General features: G+C 40.1%; 1 protein-coding gene across 8 annotated transcripts in view; it reads right to left on the reverse strand.

The window, feature by feature from the left end:
- Positions 1-1,341: 1,341 nt before the first annotated feature.
- Positions 1,342-22,224, reverse strand: part of MAP7 (microtubule associated protein 7) — a 138,335-nt gene continuing 117,452 nt past the window's right edge. For 7 of the 8 annotated variants that reach the window (XM_070417756.1, XM_070417760.1, XM_070417758.1 and 4 more), the window contains 10 exons: positions 20,584-20,699; positions 19,989-20,272; positions 17,732-17,966; positions 16,503-16,674; positions 16,156-16,257; positions 15,519-15,569; positions 15,354-15,411; positions 12,463-12,565; positions 4,574-4,797; positions 1,342-2,798 (listed from right to left, as the gene is read on the reverse strand). In XM_070417756.1, the coding sequence (XP_070273857.1) occupies positions 2,788-2,798; positions 4,574-4,797; positions 12,463-12,565; positions 15,354-15,411; positions 15,519-15,569; positions 16,156-16,257; positions 16,503-16,674; positions 17,732-17,966; positions 19,989-20,272; positions 20,584-20,699 (1,356 nt within the window). In that variant the 3' untranslated portion in view covers positions 1,342-2,787. The remainder of the gene's footprint in view (positions 2,799-4,573; positions 4,798-12,462; positions 12,566-15,353; positions 15,412-15,518; positions 15,570-16,155; positions 16,258-16,502; positions 16,675-17,731; positions 17,967-19,988; positions 20,273-20,583; positions 20,700-22,224) is intronic. The other variant, XM_070417754.1, reaches the window with a different exon arrangement.

The following is a 22,224-nucleotide window of genomic DNA, read 5'->3' on the forward strand; positions in this document are numbered from 1 at the left end:
ACTATGGTTGCAAATATCAAAAAATTTCTATATGTGACACGGCACCAGAGTTAAGTAAGGGTTTTTCAAAATGCTGACCCGCCAAGCTCAAAAGGTTCGCCATCACTGGTATAGATGAAGGCCAATAATCAAATACTTTTCATCATTTTTTTTAATTGCAAAAGGTAGATTTATTGGTGCCTTTTAAATTTCTTTTAATATACAATTTATTTTAAAATGCTTTAATATAAACTTTGTGTGCACATATAATTGAACTTTAATCTCACCCTGGGAGCAGGCCAGATAGCATTTGAAGGACCCCAGTCTGGTGGTTAGGTGGATGCTTTAAATATGGTCACCTAAATCTACACCAGTGTTAATAAGCATAAAGGATGTTAATAATTTTTCATTAATGAGAGGAACTTGAAAGATAAGTGATTGCCTAGACTTTTAGAGACAAAAATGCATGAAATGGGGTATAAGAATCTGACAGATCCTGCGCTCATGACTTTTGATTAGTTCCTTGAGTCTAGAGCTGTTTGCCACTCTGCCACCTTCCCCTGAACCCCACACATTTAAGATTATTGCTGATCCATTTAGGTGTCTTAATCCGGCCTTCAGAATATCACTGCTTCTGCTTCACTGTAAAGCCTTCAGTCAAGGTGACTGTGTGATTACAAGCAGAGAATCTTCACCAAGCTTTGTGGCCTTGCTTGCTAATATTTGTTCAAGTGAAAGAACTGTTTTGCTTTTATTGCATAACCAGGTTATGCAAGGGACATATAGCCTTACCATACAGTACAATCTGGCAATTAATCTATCAAATGAATCTGTGATCGGTTATTAAATTGGCCTATAGTCTGCAATGAGGTGGAGGGGAACTAAAAGTCCATCCAGCCTATTCCATAGAGAAGGCCATATTTGATCCTTGAGCACTAGCTTAATGTAGTGCCTACCACAGACCTCTGTGAGAACTCTTAGCTGACCTTCAAGAGCTGGACAGAAAGCAATTCAGCCATTCAGGTCAAGGTCATCCTTTGGCAGTGTCATTCTTAAGACAGAGTTAGCAATTTTATACCACTTCTAATTAAAACTTGATTACTTAGAAAGCTTTCAGTTTGCTAATGATTTAAAAATATAAATTTTAAAAAAGAACCAAAATAGAACTATTGCTCTAATTGTAAATAAATCTATTCTATACACCTGTTCATAAGAAGCTGAGAAAATGTCATTGAGGACAAATGAAGGGCAATTTGAAAACTCAAGAATCAACCTGAGTAAAATTATATGAGAAACCTAAAAGCAAAACTATGTCAAACACATTTCGTTTCATGCTGGGTCGATTTAAACAAATAAAACCACTTTGTTGAACAGATCTTTTTAATGTGATTATGTGTACATGGACAATTGGGTATAGGGAAAACCCCCAAATTAACGTTTAACAAATTACAGCTACTGTATTACTAAAGACGATATGCTTGGATTTTAAGGAAATAGTCCAATATATGAATAGTCTCTCATTCAATCTAGATTAACCAACCTCTCTTTGAATAAAAACCAATACACTACAGTGGTAGAAGTTTACTTTTTTATACACTCCACATAAAAACATGTGTTCACTTTCCTTCAATATTTAGTTATTCGTAGCCTCTCAAATGGTAAAATAAAATGGAATTTATATTAGTAAGTGAAAGTGCAAGTTTGTACAGCTAAGCTCAGCAGCAAAAGTGAAGAATGAAAAGTGAAAGCTGATGGATGCCACGCAGGACATTCATAACGGTGTCCTGCAGTGTCCTGTGTGCCAAACACAGTCAACATCCCATCATTTTTTCATTGCTCTTAAACGAGCAAAACCAAATTCTTTTTTTATTTAAAGAAATAGAAAGTCTTTATTCCCCCCCCCCCCCCCCCAACATAATTTGTCATCAGGTAAGGCAAAGACAAGTCCCACTATCACTGGGGACAGCAGCAATACACAGACTTTGGAAATAACCCTGAATCATCAGTAACATTCTTTCATGGTAACATAAGGAATGAATCTAATAAATCAAATCTGCACTGTTGTCAGATTACTCTAATTTATTTGATTAGTTTTTCTGGAAAAACTTTATAAATACATTATTTAAGAGGACAGTAAATTATTTTCTTGCTCTGAAAAAATAATGTGTTTTTTTTCCCCCTTCACATTTAAAAAATGTTTAGTATGCCTTTGGAAAAAGAGATGCAAGAATGTGACTGCTGGGTTTGCAGAATGTCCATGTACAAGTTGCATTTACAAGAACCTGGTAATCTGCCTATAATTTGTCTCTACAGATAGAGCTCTTTGCAATATTATTTAAACAAACAGGCTTAATTTAAACACCTCACCTACTCCCTCTACTTGTAGAGCAAAGAGGTACTTGTTTTTCAAGTATTGTATTGTAAAAGGTAAATTTTTTGTGCCAATTTTACCTGCTAGCTTTTAAACATCAAAATATCTGTGTGAAAAGTCATGCCAAGTCAGCCCATTTCTTTTACACAGAATTAAAAAAACAACAACTTGATTTGCTAAAAGGAGCTCACTGGAAAAAGCCATTTTAAAGTACGGAAGAACAAGGAGCATTTCTTTTTTTTTCTATTGGCGAAAATTATTAGAAAAGTTATCCAGTTTGTTGTCTTTAGCTGGTTTTAATAAAGTCTTTGCAAAATGATGGTCAGAAATCTTTAGAACACTGGAGGATGGGGGATGCTCCTTTACAGCATGGAAGGAATTTCTTTAATTGTAGAAATTCTTATTAAATTTCAGCTTTGGTTCTTCAGAAGAAATGCTCATATAACTTCTATATTAGGAGACAGAAAAAAGAACAGGTTAATATACTTATTTAAAATCTCATTTAAAGAATACTCTAGTAATTATATCTTACATTTCTAAAACTTTACCATGCTTTAAGAATAGGCAATTTCATCAGGATCCACAATCACATATTTAAGTGAATTCTACCGCTAATAGGAAAACACATGTCCTTTACGTCAAATTAGGCTTTCTTTGAGGTTAAGGATTTACAAATGTCTTTCTATCCTTGGTACCTGATGCTTCCATCTACAAAGATATGTTGGAGATTAAATCAATGTCTGTCAATAAATAGTCATGACCCCAAAAGACCTTACATCACTTAAGATCACAGACATTGGATTACTTTCCTAGAGAAGGTCTGGAAGGGTGGGCACAGTGAGAACGAATGACAGATAAATCAAAAGGGGATTTCAGGCCTGGACAGTGAAGCAGAAAGTCATCTTAGATGTTCCGGCCTTCTCTATGAAGTTGCACCAGCAGTGTTTCCACCAACATGCAAGTAACCAGACGGTTCCCAGAGGCTTAACAATCAGAAAGTCAAACCTGGGATGGACCTTACAGTTCCCTTTTACAGTCTAGAAAAGTGGATCACTAAAGTGAAGTTATACTCCCAAGGTCAGTACAACAGAGAAGCAAAAAAGACTTGGTTCAACATTGGCTTTTTCAACAATTTAAAGTGAAAAATTTGTTATAAGTTCACCGATGGAATGTAAAAGAAAAACAATTTGACGACATATAATTCCTTAGTGACTCCATCTAAACATGCTGAATATGGTCAGCTCAGTTCATAATCCTATATAATAAAGAGCTAATATGCTAATTAGACCTAATAGCTGAATGACCTTCCGGATGTCCTTCCGGATGACCTTCTGATTGAAGCTGGGGCTGTGAGGGGCTGCAAGGGCCAAGCCCTTTGCACGAATTTCATGCATTGGGCCTCTAGTAGTATAATAAAGAGATGCTGGTCAATAGATGAAAGTGATCTGCCGGGAAGAGAAGTTGATAGAATTCGAAGAGATTTGATAAAAGATGGAGCTGGATTTATCCTACTTGTCTTTAAGATTTATGGGGCCATGCTGTTGAGTTGCTATGACCACTAAGTTGGTCACTTTTGAGGTACTCCTTATTTCTCTGGGCCCTGTAAAGCTATTGTTCTTGTACAAAGACTTCAGATCAAATGTGAGTCCCAGAGACAGAGTATAAGAGAGTCACTGGCAGTTTTAACTTCAGCTACAGTCACTTAACAAGGAATGGAAGATTCTTGTGCTCCCAGTTCAGAATATGGTCCCATTACTTAAATCGTAACTATCTTCTTACGTGTAAAAAGGACAATAGTGTATGATCCAGGTTGCTTAACCCAAACAAGAGAAAAATGATGGGAGAACATGATGGCAATCTTCAAATATCTGAAAATCTGAGAAAGATGGAATTAAAACCAACTAGTTTCTCTAGTGGACAGAACTAGCCCAATGGTCCTCAAGTTACCGTCAGGCATTAAGTGTTTGCCTTTATCTGAACCTTGCTGAGCAAAGGGTGTTGCACACTGAATTTCCACACTGAATGGGAGACTAGAAGGGGCCCTAGAAATTGCCCAATGCAACTCAAAATTCAATTTCTATGATCCCCGCACAATCTTGTCCATGTGGCTTATTTGGTCCATTAAAGGACAAAGCGTGCCACAATCACACTGAAGAAGGTCCATGCCCTCTTGGCTGTCACACAGATTTGACGATTACTGAAGGGAATCCGAGGCAAGCTTACCTGCAGTCTGTTGTGTTTGAACACCATCCACCTGAGGCAGGGACCCAAGCGTCCCTTCATCCTCAAAGGCCAAAATTGGATTCAAAGGAATCCCTGGGTTCTCACTGTTGGCGACATCTAATCTGGATGGCTTAGATCCAATAGGTAAGTTTATGATTTCTTCAAAATTTTCATTCTCAAGAGAGACTCCATTTTCATTTGGCTGTTTTTCCAAATTGGGAGCACTGGGAAATTAAAAAAAATCAAAATTAAATTGAACTCATGTTAAAACAAAAACACATTTTTAGGACAACCAGATATTGTTTTATAACAAATAATTTTATAATTTTACAATCAAAATGTTAGACTGACTGCATCATTACTAACAAAAATGGTGAATTCTTACATATTTGTATATTAAATTCTTATTTTTAAAAAATCTGTTCTGAATCAACCAATGAATGAATCAATAAGTGGAACAAATCAATGCTTGCATTTCCACATTACTTTGTCTGATAAAGAATAGCCCTTATGAGGATCTTCACTTCAAAGACAAGAGGATTAGAGTTTGGGGGTCAGCGGGATGATCTGCACAAAGTCACACAACCACAGATAGACAGTCCAGACTGTATGCATGATCTCTTGATCTCTGGTCCTGTGCGTTTCTCATTATGCATTCTTTTTAAAAAATATATAATTTTACTGATTTCAGAGAGGAAGGGAGAGGGAGAGATAGAAACATTGATGATGAGAGAGAATCATTGATTGGCTGCCTCCTGCATGCCCCCTACTGAGAATCAGGTCTGCAACCCAGGAATGTGCCCTTGACCAGAATTGAACCCTGGACCCTTCAGTCCGCAGGCATCGCTATATCCATTGAGCCAAACCCGAGGGCTCATTATGCATTCTTTACACTCCCTGACTATTCAAATTCTAGCTCTTCCTGGCTATTCCAACTCCATAAACAAATGGGCAGTTCTTTATATTATATGCTCATTGTTAAGCTTTACAATGCAGTTAAACCATGCCCGTGCAGTAAATGGATGCTAGGTTAATTTCATTGTTCACTTTATCTGACTGCAGCAATAGACATATATTTTCAAGCTTTGTATTTGCTCAGTGCTCAACTCATGTGTCAAAAGTGACCATATCTAACAGACAATATTCTAGACTTCGAATTTCCAAATGGAAAATGAAAAACTTAAAAATATAAACAAAAATTGTAAAGGTTTTAACTTCTCATACATACTGATAAGTGAGATATTTAGTTATAGAAAGAGGTCTATGGGAAGAGACAGGCCAGAGACCAGAAAATCAGTCTCTAGTGTCAGCAATGCCAAATGCTTTAACTTTAGCAAGTCAATTCGTCTTTTTCCATCTCCTTCCCAAATGATAAAACAAAGCTAATGTACATCCAGTCTTTCCATTGCTGTTTTTAAGGAGTCTTTGCCGCCCCGCCCCCGCCCCCCCCCCCCCTGCCGATTAGGGAAATATTTGCTTTCCTTAATCAATGAGAAGAACTGATTTTGTGGAACACATTCTAAAGCATTTCTGATTTGCATACAGGATGGGGCAAAAGTAGGTTTACAATTGTTCATATGAAAAAGAATACAATAATTAATAAATAATAACACAAGAATAAACTTTGTTTTGCATACTCACAAACCTACCTTTGTCCCACCCTGTATTTTGGTGCATTTTTAAGTATCAAACCTTTTCTTCTAGAAAAACAATTAAGGTGCCTGTCCTAAGTATGTCACAAGGCACTACAAGGTACTTGGAAAAATTATTTATAAAAGAGCTATGAAAGAAAAACATAAAAATGTTACACAGACTCAGAGCATGATGGTGCTTTTCTGGCATTTCACCAAGGAGGGGAGAGGAGGTTTGGCATCATAGTAGTCTGCATGAGCACGCACATGCATGCACACACTCGCACACATGCTTAACACCTGCCCTTCCAAGTGCTTGGGCTGTCACACCCATCCTCCTACTTTTTCCCAGTACCAACGGGCTTTCTGTAACCAGGGAAACAGTACTGATTCTCATCCCAAAGAAATTTTAAGAAGTTTTGGCACAAGATAAAGCAGAGAAATGCATCTGCAAAGCCCTCATTCCTTGGCCATCTCAACTGCCTTGCCCTTGTAGGCGGCATGTGCTAACAAGCTGCAATGGCAACGCCAACCCCAGACTTGTGTCAACAGCTGATTTTATTTCCCCCTCCCACTGCTACCTGGCCACCCCACCCATGCTTACTTGTCCGCAATTAGAGGAATAATTGCACCCTATGCTTTAGGTAAGCAATTATTAAATGTTCAGAGGACACTGACCTGCAGAAACTGTGACACTGAAATGGAAATCACTGGGGTTATGAATCTGTGTGTACTCTCAGAATAAGAGCACCAGCTTTTGAATTCCCCTTCTTTGTCCACTCTGGAGGTTGGAGCTGAATGCAAGACTTTTGAAGCCTGTGTACTTCGCTTGTTCAGTCCGAAATCCAGAAAAGAGGGCTGGGACCATGGCAGCAATCTGAGAGTTCATACCACTTATTGTAGCTAGGGCCTTATTTTTTCTTAATGTTTATTATCATGTTATAACAAATAATTTAAAAAGTGATAAATCTCTTTCTGTTTGAATGATAGGGGCTTGGGTATGTTACTTTTTTAAAAAAGTATATTTTATTGATTTTTTACAGAGAGGAAGGGAGAGGGATAGTGAGTTAGAAACATTGATCACCTGCCTCCTGCACACCTCCCACTGGGGATGTGCCCGCAACCAAGGTACATGCCCTTGACCGGAATCGAACCTGGGACCTTTCAGTCCAAAGGCTGACGCTCTATCCACTGAGCCAAACCGGTCAGGGCTATATTACTTTTTAATTAGGCAAAAACCCCACAAAAAAACCAAAACCCTAAATACAAAGATAAACTCCTAAGATTTGGAGGAAAACCATTAGGTCAAACACCAAAATGACTACAAATCCCTTACTTGAGAGAAGAAACATTCGGTTGAAGAGATAGCCCCCTAGGGCTAAGAACAGCATAAAATGTCTTCTGGGGTATTAGGACGGTAAGACAGTAGTCTGTTACAGCCATGAGTTTTTGGCTTCTAGAATAGAGATTCTCAGCTGGGCGTGGAAGAATCTATCAGAATGATATGAGAAATTTGAAGAAATTTCCTGCCTCGCCCTTGTGTTTACACACTTATCCTTTGTTTCCAGTTCTAAAGCAAGTTTCCTATTCACAAAAAAACACTCTCCTCCCTCAGTGGGCACTTCCCCCTACAAAATTCCCTCAAGAACCAAAAAGGGCTTCTGGAGAAGAATCATCCTTGCTCAGGTTTACATATTTCTTTGAAAGCTGGCCAGAATTTTGATAACACCAATCTTCTTCAATTCTACCTATTATTAGTGGGGAGCCTGTCAGGCAAGGATAGTGGTCTTCAGGCTTTAAAAGGATTGCACATCAAAAGCTAAGAGCCAAAGAAACCAGAGAGGCTAGCCATGTGACTCAGGACCCTCAAGGTCAGGAGTAAGGCTCAGGGAGTTTCTCTGCTCCAGGAACTGCTGCTCCTCCCAGCTACAAGCGCAACCTTAGGAGGACATTACCACATCTCTGGGGGTGGGTATGGCGAGTGTAACCTAGTTTACAGCATTCGTTTATTTTTTCTTGGAGAGAAAGCAAATCAATGTATTAGATACAGGAGACATTAGGAAAAGCAAAACTTCTCCCAGTCTGAACCAAAGGTATTCATTCTAAGGAGTGGAATTTTCTAGTGAAAACAAACCGGACCACAATGCTGATAGCATTTGTCATGGTGGATTTCCCAGAGAACTGACCACATCAAGGTGTTTGGAAGGGGCCCTGAGAATCTCCAATTTGTGATTTAATTCATGGCAGACAAGCTGGAGGCATCTACAACTCTACATTGGGTGAACAGTAGGGTATTTAATGCATATGTTGAATCGTTATCAGGATCATGGAATGCTTCATTAAACATAATGCACTGAAGTGAAAAACTATGACTTTGATGAGTGATTTCAAGGTCACCTTGAAATTGGGAATAAAAAAAGAACATAATAGATGTGACTTACTTGTAATTTTAAAGTGTTTAACGGGTTTTCAGATGCAAAACTGTTTAAAAATGAGGGTCCCCACTGAAACAGAGCGAATGTGTACTCATGAATAGGAAACTGCCTTAGGGAAGGGTGTTAGAGGGAGGTATAAGCAGGTCCTTCTCTAGATGGAAGAGAAGCCCGAGGATCGGTGCTAAGACTGGTTTAATAATAATCTAGAAGGTGTGCAGGATGAAAAATGTAAGTATGCAAATAAAGTTTATTCTGGGAAATGCTAGTCATAAGAATAACCCCTTGAGGATAGGAGGGAAAATCATTCAACACAGGCAAGGTAAAAGCAGTGAGTTTAAAGAACTCTACGATGAACCATCCTTAAAAGATAGTGAGCTGTCAGTCACAATGGAAGTAACAGATCTTGGAATCACTGTTTCCTGGTGACACTGAGTCCTTGTTTTGATGGTGAAAGCATCAAATGTGAGGCATAGAAAGATGGGATACCAGATACAACACAAGAGCATTTTTCTACAGTGTCACAGTGCAGCTACACCCAGTCAGCGTACTGTGTGTCTTTTAGACACCGCACCTTAGAAGCATAAATAAGCACGTGTTTGTACACTCCTTTTGATGATTTGTTAATACAAGAGGTGATGCAAAGTGAACATATAGATTTTTCAAGATTGATATGGATAAATTTAAGGAAGATAAATTTAAAAATAATGAAGGGAAGCAGAGTTTCTTAGGCTACCTATCACAAAGTTTGTGTCCCAAGCAATGGAGAATAAACTTAGCGAGCACAGTAAGAATTCCCTATAGGCCAGGGTCATTCAGTAATGGGTGGTGTTTTTCTAAGTGACGTCCAAGTCTCTATGAATTTTTACAAATTTATGCTTTTACTGACAATTTTTTAAATCAATAGAAGAATAGTATGATGATAAATAGGGCTGACTGTCACAAAGCTGAGTGTCAGCGCATAGTGCTCCATTTTGCATTTGTACTCAGAGTATACTGATAAGAGGTGGTATCAGCTTATGTGACAAGGGCTAAGGACAAATGAACTAGGTTCACTGGGTAAATGAACATTGTGTTAGTGCCAGGTAAAAAGTCAAGTGCCACCATGGCACGCTATCTGAGGAGATCTGAGGTTTTAGAGCAGATTCAATAGAGAAACGCAATGGGTGAAATGAATCATCAGCAACTCTCGGTAGCATAAGCATCCTTAAAGCAAAAGGGCTTGATCAGTACCACATGTATAAGGTTGACTTAATTCCAGAAAAATAGCATTCTTCACAATAAATGACTTGTTGAATTTGAATGTTCTTGGTCTAAGCAGTGTTATTTTATTTTTAATCCTCACCCTAGAAAATGTTTTACTTTTTGTAGAGAGGAGAAGGGAGAAAAGAAAAGAGGGAGAAAGATCGATGTATGAGAGAAACATCTATCGGTTGCCTCTCCCATGCTCCCCCACTGGGGATCGAACCCACAACCTAGACATGTGTCCTGACCAGGAATTGAACCAGCAACATTTCAGTGCATGGGACAATGCTCCAACCAACTGAACCACACTGGCCAGGGCTAAGCAGTGTTATTTTTAACTTCAATTTGTGATTTGTTGTTCTGGCTTTCCAGATAAATAATAGCTATCGAAATTTTAAGCCTAAATTTATATTTGTAAGAATAAAGTAACTCATGGATGGTTTCATTTTCCTTTAAAGGGGAGACACACTGGAACCAAAGGATTAAATTTGTTAAGGTGATTCTTGTATTATATCCTAATGTTTATATTTGGATACTAATCTGGATCTGCCTGTATTGTTAAGTGAAAGAATAGAAAAAGTATACGCTTGTATTTCTCTTGGTTGTTTGATCATCTTACATGCATGACAAAGGACAATTTATTACTTGGGTAAAGATGCATGACACCAGTAAGTCCACAGTGCTGTATGCTTAAATTATAAATTGTGTGTGGAGGAGGCTAAAAGAAAAGAATTTTTTTTGCCGAAACCAGTTTGGCTCAGTGGATAGAGCGTCGGCCTGCGGACTGAAAGGTCCCAGGTTCGATTCCGGTCAAGGGCATGTACCTGGGTTGCGGGCACATCCCCAGTAGGAGATGTGCAGGAGGCAGCTGATCGATGTTTTTCTCTCATCGATGTTTCTAACTCTCTATCTCTCTCCCTTCCTCTCTGTAAAAAATCAATAAAATATATTTAAAAAAAAATAATAAAATAAAAGAAAAGAATTTTATTATCTATACTAGAGGCCCAGTGCATGAAAATTCATGCACTGGAGGGGGGTTCCCTCAGCCTGGCCTGCTCCCTCTCACAGTCCGGGAGCCCTCAGGGACGGGAGGTGACCTGGCGATCAGGGGAAGGCAATGCCCCATCACACCTCTGCTGCTGCCACTGCCGGCAGCGCAAGCCTCGGCCAGCCCTGGGTGGCTGGGGAGCTGAGGGGACTGGGGGGACTCTGGAGGCAGGCGCGTGGAACAGCCTGGCTGGGCTAAGGGGACTGGGCGCTGCCATCTTGTGGCTGTGGGCGCTGCCATCTTTGAGGGTGGGGAAGTCAATTAGCATATTCCCTCTTTATTAGATAGGATCATTTTACATAGTAAATTTATGTTTCAGGTTCTTATATAATGATTAATAACTTGGTGATTTTACCTTTGAAGAGAGTCAGTTAATGTATCAACTAACTTAGGTTACACAGTGGCTTAAATGAGCCTATTCTTTATCATAATGATGGTGTTCACTCTGTGATGCTGTTTATTCCTTTCTAAGAATCTCTGAAATCAATGAACATAAATTACAACAGTTGGGAACAAATATTTTATTTGAAGAACGATCTGTAACTAAAAGAATAAAATACCATTTAACCTCCATGTTAGGTAATTATGACAATAAATTTACTCAACATAATTGAAAACTTATCATTAAGATCTCTCTCAGAAAAATCATTATCTTTGGTGTTATAGTGGGCAAAATAACAAATATTTCACTGTCACAAAAAGATGTTAATAGATACGATTTGTGGACATCTTCGGATGACATCTTTTCATTGCTGCCACTCATGCCATAAAATGTGTAGTGTGCATTTTTAGATTTTAAAAAATTAACTTGAGGACTGTCAATTTTCTGATGGTAGCAGAGATTCTGGCATTAGAAACTGGAAAACTCATTAAATAATTAAATTCTGAAAATGAAAATAAGTCATAGCTGAACATTTGAACATTATTACAGCTATTTCTCAAGTTCTCCATGATTATGTTATTAGCTACAGCTATGACTGCTCTCATTTTTCATTTTTGAGTGTGCTCTTACGATGTTGTCAATATAAATGCAAGGAAAGAGAAAGGCAATCCTTCAACACATGCTCCTTTCTTGACTGTTAGCAACTGTTTGAATCTTCAATAAACCCCACTACTACTAACATAGCATAAGAATTACTGGTATAGAAATTAATTTTACTATGGAACAAACACTGCCTCATTAAATATTATAGTAAAAATACAGTTGTTATATACCATTAAAGGGTGTGCATATGGTCTAGATCATGTTAAATATAAACAGAGAAAAGAAAAAGTAATTTTCTTTAATAGTCACACAAAACCCTCACTATCATATTTAAAGATGCAAAAAAATATTTTTTAAATATTTTCCCTTTCTCACAGAATTACTAACTCAACCAAAAATTAATGAACCTAGATAAAAATAAATCCTAATGTTAAAACTCTGAAATCCCATCAGGCCCAGGAAATTCTGGTGGGGCTGGGTGGGGGTTAAAAACAGTAATGTCTATCCTAATGCATATCAGTAAAAAAGGCCCCAATTGCTTGACTCACCTTTCCACAGTCACTTTTGATTGGTGTGAGGTAACCATATGTGGGCTGGCTGCTGGGTCTCCATTTCCTGGAGAGTTCATCATACCGGGAAGTGCAGAGACTGCTGAACGTGGCAAAGAAGATGGAACAAAGGGTTATTAGCACCCTACTGTCAAACCCACACCCCAGGAGCTAGAATGCCTGATATAGGTACTGGCTCTGCTAGTTATCAGCTGTGTGACGTTGGGCAAGTGACAAACTCTCTGTGCCTCAGTTTCCTCACGGATAGTGCCTACCTCATAGGCTACTGTGAGAAGTAAATGTATTAACACATGCAAAGTACTCAGAATGGTTTCCGGCACATTGTAAGTGTGAAAACCAGTGTTGTTCCTTTTGCTTGCACTGAATTGACTCTGGACAAAAGGTATGTAATACTGAAAGCAAAGCAATTGATGACGATTGCAGTAAGCTGACTTGATTAGACTGTCGCTGAACATCTTTACTGAAGGATTTGTAACAAAGGACCGTGAAATACCTTCAGTGATAAAAAATATGTTTTAAAACTCAGTTTGGTTCTAGTCACACTTAGAATGTTAGGGATTTCATGAACATTACCTGACTGGCAGAGTCCAGCGTAAGCCAGCAATATTGACAACTGACTCTAAAACTGGGGACAGGGTTACTGAACATCTGGTAAACCTTCACAGAGGTCAGCGTTGCAGGGAAATTTGTGGCAGTTGTTGGTTTTAGTTTGATGTGAGAGAATAACTGAGATAATTCTAAAGAAGTGTTATTTCAACAGCCTGGCACAAATTCAATAACACTGTCAGAGGTACAAAGAGTCTGAATACTGAAGTAAAGAAGTGATTGCTAACTTTAAAAGCTGCCCAACATTTGCAAAGCTGGTAATAGGCAGCTTCGGAGAAGACTTCGGATGGGTCTGTAAATTCGCCTGCCTGCCGCCCACCCTAGAATTCTCTTTGGAGCATTGGTAACACCACTCAGTCCTCAACCAGATGTGGGACCAAGAGAGGAGAAATACTAGTTAGCCAGATAATCTAGGCCTCTCTTTAGTGGTATTAACTCAAACCAATTTTTTTTTTTTTCAAAATATATTCCATTGAATACTTACAGAGAGGAAGGGAGAGAGACAGAGAGCCAGAAACATCGATGAGAGAGAAACACCAATCAACTGCCTCCTGCACATCTCCCACTGGGGACGTGCCGGCAACCCAGGCACATGCCCTTGACCGGAATCGAACCTGGGACCCTTGAGTCCACAGGCCGACGCTCTATCCACTGAGCCAAACCGGTTTCGGCCAAACCAATTTTTAATGAGTATTAATAAATAAAGATAAAACAATGACAAGTTTAACCTTCCTTCTTGCCTTTTGTTCATTCTAGGATTGAGGTATAAAGAATACTGAAAGAATTGATAAAGGAACAGCAGGGAGGGGAAAGGTGAACAATTAACAATAGGGAGCCAGGCCATGCACACACTATAGCATTAGCCCTCAAATAATCCTGAGCTGGTGCAATTTACATCCTGGTATCCTCATTCTGATGGCTCACTGGGTGCTATGCCTACGTACAGTCTATCTAGTACAACATTCTCGAAGAAACCTGCTAAAAATGCAATGGTATAAATATGTAACCACTAGTGCTACTCTCCAAACAAATACAATTAGGGCATCTTTAACAGAGCATGAAAACCCCACTATAAAGCAATCATGACCAGAGAAACTAGGATAGTTTCTACTGAAATAAAACCTAATTCCACAATACAAATATTTTACATTTGAAAACCCCCAGAACTGACAGAGAATGTTTTTTCACATAAATAATTTCATTTGATCTTTACTCTGATCTTGACAAATAAACAGAAAAAGAAACTAAGGTATCTCTGGCCCTTTCTTTTCATATTGATATTACAGATGAGGAAAGAGGAAGACTTGAATGAAGAGCTACCTACAACTACCCATATGTACAATCATGAAAACCACGTGGGGTCATGGAGGGAACAGAATTAGCAGCTGGTGACTTGAATTCCAGCTGTGCAACCTGGCCTGTCATGCAATGTGTGTGCCCCTGGGAGGTAGGGACCTGCCTGTCTTGGTCACACTGAAACCTAGCACCTACTACTGGGCCTGGCGCATAGCAGGTCTCTGACAACGCTGTTGACGCCAAGATAAAGCACCTCTCCCTCACAAGGCTGCAGTGGAAATTCAATGAGCAAATGCATACAGGGTGTACCTGACACAGGAAGGGCATTTAGTAAATACTAACTGAATCTGAGTACTAAAACACTAAGGTTATTTTTACTTAAACAAAATCTGGTTTAAAATCACCAAGAAATTCATCTGTCTGTCTATACCATATGAATAACTTTCTAATGAAACTTTAACAGATTTTTAAAATTTTAACTCTATCCTGAAGTCAGAACTAAAAGAAATACTATTTAAATTCCTTTTTGAGAATTGTCATAAGTACAATTTGTCAAAAATATGTATATTTAAATGAAATTTAATTTTGTAAATGCAAAGAAAAAAGTTTGTGTGTACACATATATACATATCTACCTATGTAGCCATATATAGGGATATATATACAGATATATACAAATCTATACATACACACACACACACACACACACACACAGATACATAGAAGACTAAAATGATTTAAGATATTAAGTACTTCATTTGTGTATAAACAAATGTGAAAAAACATCATCCAGAAATGCTAGAGAGAGTTTTACACAGGGAAAAATGTGTAGACTAGATGACATACACCTGAGCTTCTGTGGATCAATTATATCTTTTTGTTTTTTTTAGTCAACCAATGACTATCTTGACCTCTAGAAAGTCAATTCAAAAATTCTATATTTGAATTGAGTTTTTTGAAATAAATACCTGTTCCTCCAGTGAGAGCTCCCTTGGCTATATCTCCATTTCTCTGATCAACAGTTTTCTACCAAAGAAAATAAGGAAAAAGACTTTTTAATGTTAAAGTTACAAGTGAAGTCAAGAAAAATAAAATAATCCATTAAGAAGAGCTAAAAATGACCATCTCAATACCTTATCTGTAGCTTCTGTTCTCCTGGTTCTTTTCATAATCTCCTCAAGTCGCTATAAGAAAGGAAGAATTGAAGGAACAGGTCAGATATAGGAAGAAAGCTGGCCTGGCACATTTCCCTTATTAAGCAAATAGCAGGTCATTAAAACACACGTGTTATTTTGAAAAATATAATGCTCCTTGCTTTGTCTTAATTGGAGTTATTCCAAAATGTTAGAACTGCCTTAAACCATATGAATTGGACCTAACTTTTTGAAGGGTGAACTATAAATGGTGATTTCTTTGGAGGAAATTTTTTTAAAAAAAGATTTAATATATTTTTATTGATTTCAGAGAGGAAGGAAGAGAGAGGAAAACATCAATGATGAGAGAGAAGCATTGATGGGCTGCCTCCTGCATGCCCCCCACTGGGGATCAAGCTACAACCTGGAACCAGGACTCCTGGTTCATAGGTTGACGCTCAACCACTGAGTCAGGCCGGTGGGCTGGAGGAGGTTTTTAATATTGAGAGCTACTTTAGTTTATCCGGAATGGGCAGAACACGTTTGTTTTCTGATGGTAATAAGCTAGTCTCTAGATCTTTAGATGGCTTCCAGTCTAGAAGGAATCAGAACCCTTAGAGTCCCAGGCTTCCGCTACCTTCTTTCTCTCCAGGCGCTCCTGCTCTTCTCTCTGGAAATGCTTCTCCCGTTCCTGCCGGGCCTTCTCTGCTTCCTCACGAACACGAGCTTCTTCTTCTTTCTAGAAACAAGAAGTGGGCAGGTGCTTCTTACAAACAGGCTGGCTCGGTCTGCTGCCCCAATCTCTCGGGGCGCCCAAGGAGGCAAGAGAGCAGGTGGACAAAGTGCAGAAAATGAGAGCACTCACAAGACCCAGAGCAATTCTAACGATCCACTGCCCATGTTCCTCTGCTCATCCGGGATGACCCCTGCCCATCCCGGCAAGGGGCAGCCCTGAGCTGTGTGCCCGGCGCCCAGGGACCCCACCTGTTTCTGCAGACGCTCCGCCTCCTCCCGCTCGCGCTGCTCGCGCTCCTCCGCCTGCCTCCGCAGCTGCTCGGCCCTCTCCCGGGCCTGCTCCGCTTCCAGCCGGCGGGCTTCTTCCTCCCGGCGACTTCTCTCTTCGGCCACCCTTTGAGCCAATTCCTCTCTCTTTTGTCTGGAGAAAGAGAAAAACAGAACAAAGATATTGAGAGGAAATCCTTGGGGCTCCGGAGTATGGCTACTGCCTGGACATTTGGTTCAGAGTCGCGCAGAAAAGTCCTCACGGGATGCATTCCCTGCTGTTCAGAGGAAGCCGCCTTACTCTTCCTCCTCATCTTCCCAGTCTCCTGTTGCCTTGTGGCAAAATGCAACCGTTTATATGTGGGAAAGAGCTGGCTTTGTAAAAGAATCTGCAATTTAACTACCTCTAAAGGCTGAAACTTATTTGAGGCTCCTTTGTCCCCCTCTCCCCTCAAATCTTTGTCAATAAACAAAGGTCAGGATGTTCTGTCACAGGACAGGAGGAAGACGGCCTATGCACATCCTGTTGGGACCAAGCTCCAAGACAGCCCATCCTCCCAGGGTGCAGTTCTGCTTATTTGAAGAACAATTATGTTGACATTAGCCTTACTAGCCCCAGAAGGAGACCAACTAAGCAAACTGTTCCTGACAATACTGTCTGGCAGGCAATCACCGGGCACTAACTATCTCTCCCAGCCATCCTCTAAGAGGACTTCTATCTGGAAAAAAGAAAACATGAACTTTTACTATTCAGCTTTAAAATGATAATTAGAAAGGTAATGAAGAAATATGGAGATTAGATATATGTTAAGTAAACAAACAAACCCAGTCTTGTACAATTGTATCTCTACTGTAGCTATAAGTATGTGAATATCTATGTGTGTATATACTTATGTATGAAAAAATATAACTAACTGTACACTTTTCACAGAGACTAGAAAGGATTATTCAAAATCGACACAATTATTGAAAACTGGTGAAGATTGTGGTTTTTTTTCTTTAAATCTTTCTTCATTAATGTTGTTGTATTGTCAGTATAATAAGAAAATGCGATTTTAAAAAATCGATAGTTACAGGAACACCAGGTAAGAGTAAGTCGGAAATAGTCCCGTTCACCTTTCTCACTGCTACCACTTCTTCTCTCACAAACTGAAGACTGAATCCAAGTTATCAAGGTGTCCCTATATCACTTAGCAATGCCACTGCTTTACCTTTCAAGCTCTTCCCTCTCCCTCTTTTCCCTTTCCTCCTTCTCTCTCTGCTCTCGGGCCAGCCGCCTCTTCTCAGCTAGCAGCCTTGTGGCCTCTTCCGGGTCGGTGGTGCCTGCCGAGGTCTTAGGAGAAGCACTGGCAGTCACAGTTGGTGATGGTACTGGGACTGTCGCCGGGACGGAGGCTGGGACGGAGGCTGGAGTAGGGGCTGGGGCTGGAGCTGGGGCTGGAACAACTGTAGAAAAAGATACAAGGAGAAAACCAATTGGAAACAAAACCCAATAAACAAAACAAAAACTAGCATTCCCTACACCCCAGACCTAGAATTCATCATTATAAAAGAAAAGGGAATGTTTATTACTATGTGTTCTCACAGTTTCACTGTATTCTATCTGTAACCAAGCAACAGATAACAAAAAGCTGTATGTGTATGTGAGACATCCAACAAAGCTGACACTTTTCAACAAGTCTAATTTTTATACAAGTTAAATCAGTTAAGAACATGTGTCATGTGGAATGTGTACTGAGCATAGAGCCTCACATTAGGTTCTGTGGGAAGTTATACCCTGAGCAAAAAGAAGGTGAGATCTTCCATTTGCCTTTGATTAAAATTTAAAAATCCCTCTCTTTAGTGATCATTCCTTACTAGAGGATAAAGCTGATCATCCTCAGCATCCATGCCACGAGCCAGACTCAGGCCGGGAAGATAAGACCCAATGAAGATGTCCCTCTTGTCTACTCAGAGCTGTGCCCAGGTGGGAGGCAGAAGGAGCCAAGGGCCGCTTGAGGAGCTGGCACTCCTATACCTTACACATCCCGGTCCTCACTGTCAATCCTGATGCCAAGATGCAGGATGGGAGCAGAAGTTCTCTGACCTTACTCAGATGCAGGAAAATGACCTAGAGAGCTAGCACAGCAGGCAGTCCCACACAGAGGCACTGTGAGGTGAGGAGTGTGCTCTTGGCACCGACCATTCCAGACGCTCCTGTCAAGATTTACATTTCTCCTTCCACGCCCACAGGTTTTTCTTAAGCTCAAGACTCTCTTTGGCCTTTCTTTTCTCCTTTGCATGCAAACAAACACTGGACTCCTTCATTCTCTAACAACCCTATTCGTCTTGAGCCATCAATTCTTTCTTTGATCCTACCCTCAATCTTCAAATTATCTTCAAATTAAGTGTTAAGGAGAAAACTTTTGAATAAAGACAATTTTCAACAAGAAATACTGAATTCCTAGGTCCAGGTGATTTCAAACTTCTAAATAACATCTGGTTAGCTGGGAAGAGATGAGATCCACTGGATCTTCTGAAAAAAAAAATTCTAACTTCTGTCAAACACACGGGCTAAGCCAGTGGTCCTTAAACTCCAGAAGCACAGGAATAGAATAATTGGCCACTCTGTATTTTACCTGGCAATCCTGCACAGGAGTCACCTGGAGAACTTAGTATCTTTTTGAGTCCTTGGATCCCCCACATATTCTGATTCAGTAGGTTTGATGTAGAGCCAGGCTTCTGAAGTTTGGAACGTCATAGATATGATGGTTTAAAAATATCTGCACAAATTCTTTGACAATCCTCCCTTTAAATGGTGGAGACTAATCCCCTCCACTTGAGTGTGAGTTGAACCCAGGGACTTGCTTTCAATGACCAGAACATGACAGAAATAGTGATTTTTGTGTCTTCTAAAACTAGGCATAAAAGATACTGTGGATTCCTCCTGATTCTCTCTCTTAGATCACTTAGCTTATGGAAAAGCCAGCAGAGCAAGCAGACAAATTGTGAGGACATCAAGCAACCCTATGGGGAGGTTCACATGCCATGCGGCCGAGGCCACCTGCCAATAGCCATGTGTATGAGCCATCCTCCAATAATCAGGCTAAGCTGCTTCCAAATTTCTGACCGAGACTCTGTGTGATATAAAAATTGTTGATTTAAGCTGTACAGTGTTAAGATAATTTGTAACACAGCAACAGATAACACAAGTAATTCTGATGCTGGTGCTCTGAAGACCACATTTTGTGAAAATAATAAAGGAGTTAAAAACCATAACTGAATTAATATGCTATGGCTCGTCCAACAGTAGGGCTTTGGATGTACAATTCTACTTTCTTTATAGGTAAGAAAACTATACTTAAGAAAAGGTCCCACAATTAGCCTCAGGATAAAATTTCTAATTCCCCCAAAGGGGGATAAAAAAGGCAGGAGAAAAGGGGAAAGAGCAAGCAACCCATATTCCACCACAAGTGGGTTGATTCTTACCAGAGGCTTCCTCTGATTCACCAGCTGTACCCTCTTCAGCTGTGGCTTCTTCCACCTTCACTAGAGGTATTCGACCCTTTAGTGGGGGCTCATTGGCAACTTTCTGAGGTTCCTTCTCAGGGTCTTTTCTCTCAGGTTCCACTCTGACTTCCCTCTTGACAGGGCGGATGTTGCCAGGGGATGGGGGCCGGACCTGAGCAGGGGTAGCTTTGACTGGTCCGGGAGGCAAGGAAGATGTAGGTCTGGGTGTGCCAGGCAAATGAGGAAGGGACTTGGATGGGAGCCTGGGAAACAAACACACAACATGAAGAGGAGGGAACATGCCAGAACAGGCTTGCCAGAATCTCCATTCTCCGAGCCCCTTATCATATAATACGGAAAAGAAGTGAAGGTATTTAGCCTTGTATATTTGTCTTTCATGTGACAAATGCGGAAATATTCACGTTAAAGGCCCATACTAGTTTTCTTTAAGAAACAAATGTTATTCCCTAAGTTAAGGTCGAACCGTGTAGGGGGAACAGCTTCCTTTCAGGGGACAGAGGCTACCACTTCTCCAGCATGGAGCAACCCCGCCAGCCTCTTCCACGCCACTTACCACAGTCGGGGGGAAGCTGCTGATCTGGCTTTGGGATGAGATGGAGACAAAGCCCTTCGGATGCCGGATGTGCGGTGGAAGGGTACGTTTTCTCTCTCCCTCTCTCTTTTATGGCCCTGAGTTCAGAGAAACATAATAATTAGATTTTTTCCCCCATGCGTCAGACAACCCAACTCAGGGTATTCAGCAATGGAGCTGCAATCCATCGAGTCACATTTTAGATATTTTCTAACCTTCCTTATATATCTCCATTCCACCCCAAACAAAAGGCCTGTGTTAGCTTTAAAGCAAACATTATACTAAAGCCACATAAGGTGACACTAATAAGAAGGTTCTTGATGTGTGATTTGGATTTACATTTGTAAGAAAAAAACATACACTTATATTTTTAGAAAGCACCTGTACTTTGTGTCTAAAATTACTGGGAGCAAATAATCTGGTTTAACCCACACAAATGTCAAAATAGAAGTCACTTCCAGTCTCTCCCACCCCAATTTTTAATTAAAATACACTTTATATCTTTAAATTCTTTAACACTTTTCTGGAACATACCATAGCTCAATCTTTTTTTTTTTTAATTTACATGTCAGCTATATCAGACTTTAATTAATATTTTCATATTGATGTTATAGTAACAAGTTCTTACTCACTTAGTGTCTTTCTGCTCTTGAAGAAAAAGTCAGGTTCAAGGTGAGGAATTTTAGCTATTTTTAGTTGTCTTCACTAGGGATGAAAATGTAATCTGAGGGTGGGCCAAAACATCAGCCCTCCCCTGACTGACAACCAGGAATCCAGCCAGAGAGATGACAGCTTTCTTAAGTTGAAATGGGCGAAGGGAAACCCAGACAAGTGTTCTAATCGTCTAACATTAACCACGTCAAAAAACTGCACAGGGTACAAAAGGTTCATTTCCAATGTCTGAAACTTCCCGACCATGTTCTGGGATGGAAATGGATGTTTGCTGGAGGCACCTAGGTGAGCACCTGGCAGCTCTTCACTCTGCGGGACCCTTTCAGGAAAGCAGACTGCGGTATACAAGGAAAGGGGCACACTATGATCTAGTCTCAGGACCAATAAGTTCATAGTGTACCTTCTCTTCTTCCTTTTTCTAGCCTGGTTCGTGCATCAGCTCCTGTCTTCCTACCTTTTTAGTTCCCTTCACTGTCCCTTCTAATTGCTTCTCTCCTTTCCTTAGTAGCATCTTAGTTGATGGACGGGGCCATGGGAGTGGGGGCAAATCTAGTATCAAATAATACTCAATGTCTTCCAGAATACAACACATAAAGAGTGGGGCAGCAAAGACCTTCATAAGATACGTGGCAGCTCTATATCACTGGAGGCTTCCATCACCACTTTTTGCCCCCATCTCTGGTCTCTGCTACACAGTCCTTGTGTAGCAGAAGCAGCAGCCACCACACGGGACCCTTCTGACTGGTGTACAGGGTGGTAATTATGCCTCTTGTGGATCAGTCCCTGGAGAGGAAGGCTCAGGGCTCTTCACAAGGGAGGCTGGGGTTAAGCACTTCAAGTAGCTTTTTTCCCTTTTATTTAAAACATTTTTATTTGGCTGAAGTCAGATCAAGGAGAGATCTGAATAGGAAAACAGGGAAGGGCGATTTGTGATGTAGAGGGTTTGGGGAT

The sequence above is a fragment of the Myotis yumanensis genome, unplaced genomic scaffold (genome assembly GCF_028538775.1).
Source record: "Myotis yumanensis isolate MYYU_CA2020_CCGP unplaced genomic scaffold, mMyoYum1.0.hap1 SCAF_6, whole genome shotgun sequence".
NCBI classification, from domain to species: domain Eukaryota; kingdom Metazoa; phylum Chordata; class Mammalia; order Chiroptera; family Vespertilionidae; genus Myotis; species Myotis yumanensis.